The sequence below is a fragment of the Pogona vitticeps genome, chromosome 1 (assembly GCF_051106095.1).
Source record: "Pogona vitticeps strain Pit_001003342236 chromosome 1, PviZW2.1, whole genome shotgun sequence".
NCBI lineage: Eukaryota > Metazoa > Chordata > Lepidosauria > Squamata > Agamidae > Pogona > Pogona vitticeps.
In genome coordinates, this window is record NC_135783.1 from 323,905,119 (window position 1) to 323,917,203 (window position 12,085).

General features: G+C 39.0%; 1 protein-coding gene across 9 annotated transcripts in view; it reads left to right on the plus strand.

Moving 5' to 3' along the window:
* NRXN3 (neurexin 3) overlaps positions 1 to 12,085 on the plus strand; it is a 1,709,419-nt gene that overhangs the window by 1,541,213 nt on the left and 156,121 nt on the right. For 7 of the 9 annotated variants that reach the window (XM_078393277.1, XM_078393271.1, XM_078393299.1 and 4 more), the window contains one exon: positions 7,080 to 7,166. The exons of the other annotated variants lie outside the window; for them this stretch is intronic. In XM_078393277.1, the coding sequence (XP_078249403.1) occupies positions 7,080 to 7,166 (87 nt within the window). The remainder of the gene's footprint in view (positions 1 to 7,079; positions 7,167 to 12,085) is intronic. 9 annotated transcript variants of the gene reach the window in all.

Sequence of the window (12,085 nt, forward strand, 5' to 3'; positions counted from 1 at the left end):
TCACGTTATGAGAAAAAAATTAAAATATTTAGCAAACATTGTAAAGCCCTTTGTCTGTTAGAAGTGATGTAGCTATGATAATATGCAAGATAATCATATTAATCATAATAGTGATAATATTCTGGAATAATACTCAATTTGATTATTATGTAGCCTTTGGCAAGGTGATTTGCAAAATGTGGTAAAAAAATTTAAGGAGTCAATCCAGTAGTTAGTCACAACTACCAAGGTAGGCCTGTTGAATCAATGGACTTGCATAATTGTTGACTTACCAAGCTCTCATTGTTTCCCACTGCTGTGTCTAATTGGTTGACCAACTTATTGATTACTTTATTGTTTGATTGGGTTTTATTTTACTTGACATTGTAAACCAGCCATCAGTGCTTTTCACTAATGGGGTGGTATATAAATCAATCAATCAAACAAACAAAACAAAACAAAGAATTTCATTTAGCCCCCATATTAGGTGAGAAACTAATAAAAATTTGGAGAGAATAGAGTGATAGACGACAACTTAGGAGACTTGTGTTTTGATGGAAACTCACCAAAGGATGGGTGGCAGAAGTAAAACCACTCCTTAAATACCACATGTACCTTGAAAATCCTAATAGGGTTGTCATAATGTAGATGCACCTTGACAGCATGTAGCATACACTCAATAACTATTCAGTACTAAGGAAGGTTGAGTCTACAGTTCACTACAAATTTGGGGGGAAATGAGCTTTTGCATATTTATACATACCGAATCATTTCTGTATGATTCTGTTTCTATAAATCTCTAGGATACTGAAGATCACTGTAAAACTAAACCCACAGTAATATGCTAGTTGAGTTGAGTTGGTTTTGAAATCTCTACGGTTCATACATCTGAGGAAAAGAGCTATAGTTCCATACTTTAAAGCTGAGCACTTGCAGGAATACCTGTTATTTATCTTAGTGGTGATCCTCCAGTTCATAGAGATTGATTGATAGGTCGGTTCTTCCGGATCTAAAAGATATGGGATCTCCTGTACTCACAATGCCATGGCCGTTACTCACCTGGAATCAGTTCTTTCTTTCCTCATAATGTGTTGTGCAGTGACAATAGAATGAGCAAATGGATAATTGTGAAGGGTGTTTAAAAGAGTCAGGCACTCATACAAAGGGAGAAAGGCAGCTCTTGTTATATTGGCCACAAGCAGCAAAACTAAACTAAATTTGCAAAAATGAAGAAAATGTGGTTTTTGTAGACTTTCTACATACACATGAAGATTCTGTCTCAACCATACTTTATAGACTGTCTATTTATGTCTCTTCTCTCTGCTAAGAATCAGATTTTGCCTAAGAAATATGATTCCTCATTAATGAGGTGGTTGTTCCTTAGACATCTACTTCAGGGATCATCATATAAGCTGAGGCCAAACTGTCACTGCTGTGAGTATCTTTCTTCTAATAAGATAAACTCAAATGTTGTAGTAACTTTATGAAATACGGTTGATAACATTTTTTTCTGTTAAAAATATTACTAATATCTGATAAAGCTGGTGTGTTTTTTAAATCAAAGCTGCTTTGTTAAAAAAGGTTAATTTGAAATACAAAAAAAATACTTTAATGAATGAGTCAAATCGCAGTTGCTACTGTTTCCATTTTTACTGGGGTTTTTTTTGTGTACGGTGATAATAAGAAACTTGTCCTTTAATTCACTCCTGTCCATGAAGTGTGGAGGTGAAAACATTCTCATGCACATGTTCTTAAAGTTGTTCTGAATAATGGTTCAAATAAATGGATAAATAATACTAAAAAGGAATATGAAAAGATGCTAATGTTGTAATTTAAACTTCTGGGAATTTTCAAATGTCCTTCCAGGTTTTTTTTCCTAGTTTTTAAAGGTATGATTCTTTGATGTATATTATTTTTAACAGCAAAAGTGCTTTTTGCAAAAACCAAAATAACAATAATCATAAAATTAAGTTAAAATTAAATTAAAAAATAAAAATTATGTGGTAGAGAATAGTAGCACATTTCCTGGTTTGGAGGAAGGTCTAGGAGTTCCTTGAAACACATACTTCAGGTGTTTTGGTAGGGTTTAGTATCCTATGTATCAATATTAACTATGTTCAACCAGAAGGCTGGAAGTAAATGAAACATGTGTTAGTCAAGATTCCACCCTGTCTAGGTCCTCACTTCATTGTCCTCCACCAATCTGTTATTTACTGTGGCTTTCAAAAATGTAATTAAGAGCCATAATCGCCCATGTCCCTTAGCATTTGTCATGTCATTTTGCAATGCACAATCTGGAATCAAAGTGGATGTCTCTAACGTGGAAGCATCTTCAGGTCAAAATTATTGGTTACAAAATAAAATGACTAAAAACTGCATTATTGAGATCTTGATCATTTTGGTTTGTAATCAGCTATCGTGATCTTCAAGAAACTGGGAATGAAGAATAACAAATGAAACACTCTTCCTTTGTTTTGTCTTTTGCGTTATGTACACTTCCTCTAGCACAGTCATAGAAAGCTCTAAAGGCCATTCACAAAGAATAGGCTTAATCCTCATGGGTTCTCTGATGGAGAACCATTCTTTATCACCACTTTTACCAATGAATATCTAGCCCTTCAGGCCACTGCTCCTCTGCCAAGCTCAGAGATTATCAGTGGATAAAGGAGTGTACCAGCCTTTGTTCTTGGTCCCCTTGTTCCTACCAAGATTCTCTTTCCTTCCATTTCCCTCCCTTGAGAATGTTCTGATCTCCTTTCTGTTCATTGGAACAGATCTCCTTTCTCTTTATTGGAAACAAGATGCTGGAAAAGTTCACCTATTTCTCAGACTGCCTATTGCTTTCTCACTTTGTTTTTCTCTTATTTGGGAAAGCTCATACACTGCCACTCCTTTGAAGTAATTGAGACCACAGATCTGTATAGCCTAGTATATCTGAATCTTGCAGAGAATGGCCCTACAATTTCTCAGGTAGGGGTCTTTCCAATTCCTGCCTTCACCTACATTTAATTGGGGCTGCCAGGGAATAAGCTTGAAAACATCTTCATACCCCGAGCCATTGCCACTTTCCTCTGTTGTACTGGGTAGAATGCTTTCACTAGACAGATCCTCACATACATGGAGATGTCCCAGAGCTTCCTGGGCCAATGGCACAGAAAAACAGATGGCTTCTAATGGCGCTGACTCCTCAGAGAAAAAGCTCAAAAGATCCCCACCCAAAGAGACTGGGAATTCTATTCTTGACTCACAAGGAAAAGTGGGACCTCCTTCCAGCCTAACACAGTGCTGGCATTTGCAAAGATGGGCAAGGGTGGTGCCCCCTTGGAGAAATGTACCCAGCTAAAAAACTCCTCCAAACCTCTCATTGTAAGTAAGACCTTCCTTATGGGAGAAAACATCAGGTTAAATGCCTGCAGACGAGCCATTGGTGGGTTCTGGGAGCTCCACCTTAAAAAATCTCAATACAGGTAAAGGAAGCAATGCTTGCATATTAGCTTTAGCGCTTTCCAGTTCCTTCCTCGATCCCCTTGTGTCTGCTTTGCACATTCACGATGACACTGCTTGTGGATTGCCCTAATTGAGTCAACCTCTTTGTTTGGAGTATGTCCATGTAGACTCTGGAGTATCAGGACTTTGCTGTTATGATGTGCTCAGCCTCAGCTTTGCCAGAAACAGGATACTTTGCCACTAAGGACAATGTCAACGTTATCCAGAAGAAGAAGAAACAAGGACTGATCTGATTCAGAGGTCCCTTTTCTTTAAGACCTAGTTCACTATTTTTATCCATTCATGTCATAAATACTATCAAGAACTCAATCTCATAAACAGCCAAGAGCATCTGATTGTCTGTGGCACTCTAATTTCCACAATTTCTGTATAGACATCAACATTCCCTAGGCATGCATATTTTTAGTTTCCAAAGTATTTCTGCCTATCTATGCTGGTTCATGTAGGTTCAGAGTCATTTACTCCTCACCATTGCGTTTTCCTCCTTTTGATTCCTTCATGCTGAATAGGCATCAAGGAATCAGATATATAGAAACAAAAAAACACTGACTTTTATGGGTTTTTGTCCTCCGGCTGCTTATTTTGGGATCCACTGGAACAATCAGTGCAGTTGTTCAACAGTGAAGTGGTTTAAGAATTGACTTCTTGATCTGTTCTTTATTTGAATTGGAATGATTGTGGATTGCCAGAACAAATCCTTCCAGGTCACTGTATGCCACAGGCGGCCGTCTATATCATGAATGCAGTTGGAAGCATGACTGACAAGCATACTTCCACTATTTTACACTGCCTTTTGAGCCTTAATCGCAGAGGTTATAGGGCAATGCCAGGTTGACATTGGGCCTGAGGCACAAGTACAGAAGAGTGAGTACAGGCATGTCTGCCCATAGTGCTTAATTAACTATCTCTTCAAAGTCAGACAGGGCAAATGTTTATAGAACTGGAGTCATCATCATCCCCCTGCAGCCAGCAGGTCTTTTTACAGCTAACTGACTATGATTCTCTGCCCTTTGCTCCAACCCCTCCACAGAGCTTTCAGTTCTTAAATGTGCCAGCAGGGAAGTCTTAACGGGAATCTTCCAGGCTGTAGCCCTGCTTCATGTCTGAATTTAAAGAAACAGTCCTGACATCCAAATGTAAACTGCCTGCTAATGCTGCTTAAGCTCAAAATCAGATATGAATTTACTGCCAGACAAATGCCAGCCAGGCCTTCTGTTGGAAAAGTAATCTTGTTCTGTAAGGAAGCATTTGAGGCAAGCAAGACAAGCAGGCTCAAAGTCTGAGTAGAACCTGGGATCAAACGCAGCTCCGTTACTTCCCAAGATGGAGGGTCACTGTTAAACTTAAGATCTGCAGCACACACTGGTTGTTGTAAGAATAAATAAAGGAGCTGTATTGTTTAAAACAAAGGAAGAGAAATAACTCAGCATGTCTTTGGTTGAAGCGCCTTTTCCTCCTCCTACAGGTCTTACAGAGAGAAACAGCAAATGTCCCTTTCTGTTTCTGAGCTATGTTTCAATAGTCATCCTATGCAGCATCTCTTTTTAGTACTTTCCATTTTAAATATGACCACTTACTACAGGAGATGGGAAGAATCTGCCCCTTCCACTTATTCTCTTTCCACTAGTCTGCAAGATACAATCTGTGCTTTCCCAATAGAACATGAGCATGGCAGTACTGTCATGCTCATGTTCTCCATCTGGCCTTGGCAGAGGCAACTGGTTGGCTACATGTGAAGATAGGCCTTCAGTCTGGTCCAGAAAAGCTGTCTTATGTTCTTATGCTGTATAGACTGTAGCACAGGTAGTAAAGGGTGAAAAGGGATAGAAACTTACTGTTGTCCTGCTGCTCAGCACACTCCATAAGCATTCAATCATGTCAAGAGCCTTTGCTTCAAAATAGGCTTGTATTCTTAGTCCAATACTGTACTACTGGACTACTGCATTCCAAATTTCAACCTATTTTTGTATAATTTCAGAAAAAAAAATTTCCTCCACAATTAGAAAGCTATTCTTATGGCAGGGAATGGGCTGGATTTGAACCTTTCATCTTGATGTTCTAGGTTTCTTATTTTGCTAGATGGGAGAGTTTCTGTTTTTACACAGGGAGCATTCAACATACCGTCTCTTAGCAGCAATCTCAAGGGAATGAAGTAATTTTGCCTTTAATCTAAGCTCAGAAAAGGGAAGGTAGGAAAAAAATAAAGTGGGATGGATAACATGTAACCCCCATGGACCCAAATATAGCACTCCAGCAATACTAGGACCCCAGCATTCCTCATAACTCTTTTTAACCTGGCAGGGTGTCTCAAAACAGCTTTCTGTGCCCTCTGGGGCATGTGGGGAGTAGTTTTGCCCTGTTTTGAGGACTCCTCAGCATCTCTCAGTCTTCTGGATACTGTCCACCCCAAGGAAAGGATTGCTCTCAGAGACACCACTGGAATGCAGCCTAATCTAACCTTGATGGCCACGGGTGTAGAGAATAATGCCTTCTGTATCGGAACACTTCCATGTTTAGTTCTGTTTCTTGATTGTGATAGAGCATGGTAAAATGCTCAGCTTAAATGGGCCAGGAAAGATGGATGCTAAATTAACTGTAGTTGTCAAGTATCCAATTTGTCAGAGAACAGGTAGGGCTAGGGTTGCCAGATGTCAGGCAAAAGGAAGACATGTCCTCCTTTTTAGCCTAATGTCTTCTGTCCATCAGGCAAAGATAAAAACCTTTAAAATGTCAGTTTTTTGTATATTTTGCTATAATTTTGGATGGGAGGGGGAGAGGTAGAAGGACTCCCCCTCCCCCTGTCTTTCCCCAGTGCAAGCCGCTGTGGGATCCTGCAGCCAGGCCTGGGTGGGTTTGGGTACAATTGGCTGTTTAAATAATGTTTTTTTGGTATTTTGGAAAAAAGCCTCCATTGAATTTATTTTTATTTTTTAACATGACTGTTTTTTGATTGGTTCACTAAGAGACATTTATTGGCAGCTATTGTAATAAAATTGTATTGATTGTAGGTTTAATCTGGGACAATTCAAATGAAACATTCAATACATCCTCCTCTGTTCTCTTTTTTTTTTGTCATTCTATGTCCTCCTTTTGGTATCCATGTATCTGGCTACCCTTGCATCAATGACATGTTCCTTGGAATGCCCAAATAGGGCTTCAGTGTCTCAGTTGCCATCAGCAGCAATGTAGTAACGGACTGTTGTTCAAGGCTGGAGCACTTCCTTGGCCTGTAGAAGGTCCTAGACTCAATCGGCAGCATGTTCAGATAAGGCCAGGAAAAAATCCTGTCTGATACACTGAACATCATATTAGCTGGGGGGCCTCCAGGACATGGACCAGAGTTGGTATAAGGTAGCTTCTTATGTTTGTAAAAGGCAAGGAATGATCTTTGTTTTTATCTACTGATCTTCACATGTCAGGAAATGAAAGGGTAACTCTTCTCTACCACACTAAAAGAAGATTAAATATACATCTTCATATTTCTGTATATTTAAATACCTTCATAAATAAAAACAAAGAAACAAGCCTAGGATGTCTTTAACTATTTTATTGACTTTTCAGATTGTTTTTAAGCTGTTTTTTAAACTTTAAAGGCAACACTGATACTGCGTTCCAATTGGTAAAACAGAAAATCCCCTTCAAATATAATCGGCCCGTAGAGGAATGGCTGCAGGAAAAAGGTAACAGTTGTTAAAACTTTCATTTTAAATCCATTTGATTCTAAACTCATTTTTAAAGCCTGCAAATAAATGTTTCTTAAATTAGAATTGCCTGCTGCATAAATGACTCTTTTAATTTTCATTATAATTTGTGTCAACTTCCACCTGCCATATGTTGATAAATCATGCTATAATATATTGCTATTAAAACAAAGTTAAAGGGACGGAATTCTAAGCTTACTACTGAAAAGCAACAAATATAGAAGCAAAAATTTAAAAAACACTTTAAACAACCAAAAGTTGCAACAACATGTATTATGACAATTTAATCACTGCATGAGCTTTTAAAAATTATCTATATATTTAAACTAGAGCAATATCTTTGTCATTCAAGGTGCCTTAAAGACTGATTTGAAACCTGCATGGTCAAGCGATATTTTCAGTCCTTCCTCCATTTCTTATTTAACTGTGTTACAGCTGTAGCTGTCCTAGTAATTTTAACTTATCTAACCTATTTGAGGAACTGCCCACATATCCCTTGAGATCAACATACAGCATGTTTAATATTTACATAAACTGCAGTAAAGAAGAGGTAAAAAATATGTGTTTCATATGAAATGTGAATATTTTTCAAACTATACATTCATACCCTTCCATTGATTATTACCCATGAGGGAACCATGCATATGCAAAGCGGCTCAGTGCACACAGCCCCCTATTTTGCTTCACATGAAAGAGTCCCATGTGGATTAGCAGAATAGACCTGCAGATACATTTCTACAGTACAGGATATATATACATAAATGCAGATAGTTGGTCTGTTTTCCCAGGCCAGCTATTCGTGTCATTGGCTGCAATCCTATAATACTTGCTTAAGAGTAAGACCTGTGGAGCTTTGTTTCTGCATAGAGACTGGATAGCACTGAACTGCTCATGCAGATTTGCCTCTAAAGATAAATCTTAATTTGTATTATAGAAACATACACTTGTTTCATGCAGCATCATTTTTGCTTATGGACTTCTCTAAATGCAGATTGAACCATATTGCCTGCGCTTTGACAATAAACCATCCCATTGATTTTTGGGGGGAGATTGGATATGCAGCCTTCAGGAAACAAGGCAATAATTACATAGATAAGTTCCAGTGGTTTCATAAAACACCTCTATGCACTTGAGGGATGTCTTGCCTTTTGGGGACATAGTCCACAAATGATTGAAATTAAAGAATAACTTATTTTTAAGAGAAAGCTAAGCATTCTTAAATTCTACTGCTGGCATAGGAGATTATGAAAATTATGTCTCATAGATAGCACTCTCCAGAATGTAAAGAGCGCCACTAATATGGGCTCAGATTTTTGTGTACAGACCAAAATTCCTTCCCCACTTTCCCACATAAAACTGTTCTCTTTCCAGGAAAGGTGGCCATGAAGCTTCCCTGAATTCAGGGTAAGGATTGGAAATGTTTGGCTTTTGGACTGCACAGCCCAGAAATCCACAACTAGTATGGCTTTCCTCTGTCTGTTTGAAGTGAGAGAGAAATTTCAGTTCTATCTTCCTCTCCCTTTGCTCCCCTTTCCTTTTGAAAATTTGATTAATTAACTAGTTCTCACCCGTTGAAATCAAGGCTTTAGGGCTGATGTAGTCTAGCTGGTGATTTGGATCACCAGTCTTTCCCAGATTAATGATCCCTACCATGCCTGTGTCTTACTCCCATGCTGAAGTCATGATGTGTGTGTGTGAGAGAGAGAGGGATCAGGAAAGATTCTGTGGGAGCTTCTTGGAGAATCAGATCTCCATTTGGGAGGGCAGAACTCTGTTTTGTACCCTTAGAGGAGAAGATCTGATTTCTCCTGTACCCCTTCCAAGTATTATAGGATTGCAGCAGAAAAGTGATTTAAAGGAGAAAAAATAATGGATGTGAATCTTTAATAATTAATAAGCGAACTGAGTTTTGATTTTTTTAAAAAGGAAAAAGACACCCCTGCTCAGAAAAATAAGATACCTATTGGCATCAAATCTACTGGATCTGGAGGGTGTGTGTCCCCCCCCCAAAAAAAACCAAGACAAAAAAAAAAATCAATTCTTCACACATTTCCCCAATACACACAGGGGGGAAGCAATAGATAGAGATTGAGAAAGAGAGCGCAAAACAATAAACAGCCCACTCAACCTCATTGTTTACTAGGCCGAACCTATTAGTAGCTTAAGCTGGCCTGAAAAATGGTGAGAGCTGAAAAGAAGCTGGCAATTAAAACAAAGACAAATATGCTCAAAGTTGCTTTTTCTTTTCAGCACTAATTGATTTTTTGTTAGAGCAGAAAACAATAAATTCTGCTAACAAAAGCTATTAGTAGGAAGAGGATTGTCCATTAAACAGCTTATTGAGGGAGATATGAAGATAGATAAGGAAGCCTCATCGTTCTGAGGGAGGATAATATGTATGAGAAGATATTCACACAAACCAATCAAAATGAAATTTGATGAGAACACTGAAAGCTAGTGCTGCACAATGGTTGTAGTCCAGACAGTCATTATTCACCTCTTATTGCAGCTGTGAACCCACCAGGTAATCCTCAGCGGCCCTTTGTCTCTCAGCTTCTGCCTTGATAGCTAAGGTCATCAACATCAGTCCAGAGGAGACCTCACTCACAGTCAGTGAGGTCTTCTTGTGGCTGGTATCCTCTACCTCTGGCCCAGAAGAAGCAAACAAAACTGAACCAGTTGTGGTGAGCTTTGTCTGTGCACTTAGACCTCCAAGAACTGCCATAAATGCTGCTGCTTGCACTGGCTTTATAATAAGACTGATCTACCATACAACGTTTTTAAAATATGAAACACATTGAATGCTAGACAGGCCCATAAACTCATCTCCCATGACACCAAATGCATTTCACCACCCAGGAATCTGACAGACTTCTCCCTCTTTATTCTCCCCATTTTGAGCAGAAAACCAAACATGAGAGTGAGTAGCATGAGGTTGACAGCCCATGCATTTGTCTTGGAGGACACCGAATGGGCAAGTCCTGCCCTGAAGTATTAAATAGACTAAACACTGAAACCTTATTAGTAAACGCTAACAAACACTTCATCTTCTGACCAGAACTTGTTTCCAAAACGTTAAACCTTTTTTAGATTAAAAAGTGGATAACTTTGTTTTGCTCAACGTTAATAAAGTCCCTTTAACACTAAAGACAATGATGGCCTTGCTTTTGTTAAAACCAGTGCATGCCTGATGCTGTGATGAAACTCATGTGCTTGAGAAACCCATCTTTGTTTTGCACATTTCTCCTCTGTAAATTTCACTTTTGAGTTTGGCCTTTTATTTCATCGCTTCCCCAAGCCTGAAATAAGCATGCCAAAGCATTCTGTGCTGTATGTTTATAACTTCAGAGTTCTGAAATTGATGTTTTTGCTATTGTGTGGGTGATGATGACAACGACCATGACAATGATGATTTGTTAAAAGGCAATCACATGAGAACAGTGGGGTTGAAAGAAAACAGCATTCAGAGATCACAAAGATCCTTTCTAGAGTGCTCTGGGAGGTTACTGGTATATGCTCAGTGTTAAAGGCAACTTGTTCTAAGCGTTTAATTCTCTTTAACTGTATGATGCAAGAGGATATAGAATGATCTTCTGTAATGCTGTAATTCTGTGATGTTGTGGTTACTGCTACAGATGGAAAACAGTGCACGGGAGGCGGGGGGGGGGGGAGATTCATGTACTAGCCTGTCATGTATTCACTCATCTACACTTGCCAGCCCATCCAGTCATTCATTCATTTCCTAATGCATCAAGAAAGTCTTATGTCAGAAGACCTCATGAAAATGATGAGTGAAAGACTAGATAGCTATCAAAATGGAACATGATAAATTGATGGATGTCCAGATGGAAGGATCGATCCATCAAAGAGACAGCCTAGAGAGTAGTTATCTGCCAGATATAATGGACCTACAAGGGAATAATTTACAATTAGTACAATGGGTGCAATCTAAAAAAAGTTAGGTGTCCTTGAGTCCCAGTTCAATCATTGGGACCTAAGTATATAATTGTCTTTGATTTCAAAGGGATATAAGTGCAAAGGAGGAAGGATTTAAACCACTTGAGCCAGGAATGGCAGAATACTAGGCTGGAAGGAGAGACGCAAAAAGAATAACAAAATGTGTGCAATAATTTACATTTAAAATGGATTACTGTTTAATCTCATAGCAAGCAGACATTAATGAACCCATTAGTACTACTATGATGCACACTTGCATAGCAATAGGTTCCGCTGAACACAATATGTCTAAGTAAACACACTTAAGGTAGTGTCGTCTTGATTAGGAAATGTCACTGATTCCACAGATACAAATAAGATCAGCTTTAATCTCCTGTGTAGCTGATCACCATCTTTGTCTGCAACTGTACCTTAGCTGGTAAACAGAAGTGAAAACAAATTGTTATTTGGAGCTACAAGAGTTTAGGGATAACCCCATGCATATGTTTGTATAAGAAGGAGAAGGCAGGTTTTAATTCTAGACATACAACACAGTAGTGTTGGCTCTGCTACTCAGTATTATTCCCTTCAGGGCTTGGAGAAGAGAGGATGAGAGAGAGAGAGAGAAAGATGGCAGGAGAGAGTTCATATGCTTGGAGAGTGAGAGACATTGAAAGCTAGAAGAAATCGAGTACCTCTGCCTTCATTTGGAAAGAGTGTAATGAGTTGCTTACATGGCTTGCCTGTGCCCTTGTATTTTTGCCAGCAAGCCCATGCACATGGATGCTCTTCCCTTTTCATGTGCCCCTTTCTTTCCAGAATAGAAAGCATTAATATAGAGTACATGGTGGTGCAAGCTCTGCAGGGGCCTCCTGGTGCTGCTGCTGTTCTCTTGTGAACTGGCCCAAGTGATGAGATCTGATGAAATGCCTAGCCATAGACCGCCCCATGGTGACTCCCCA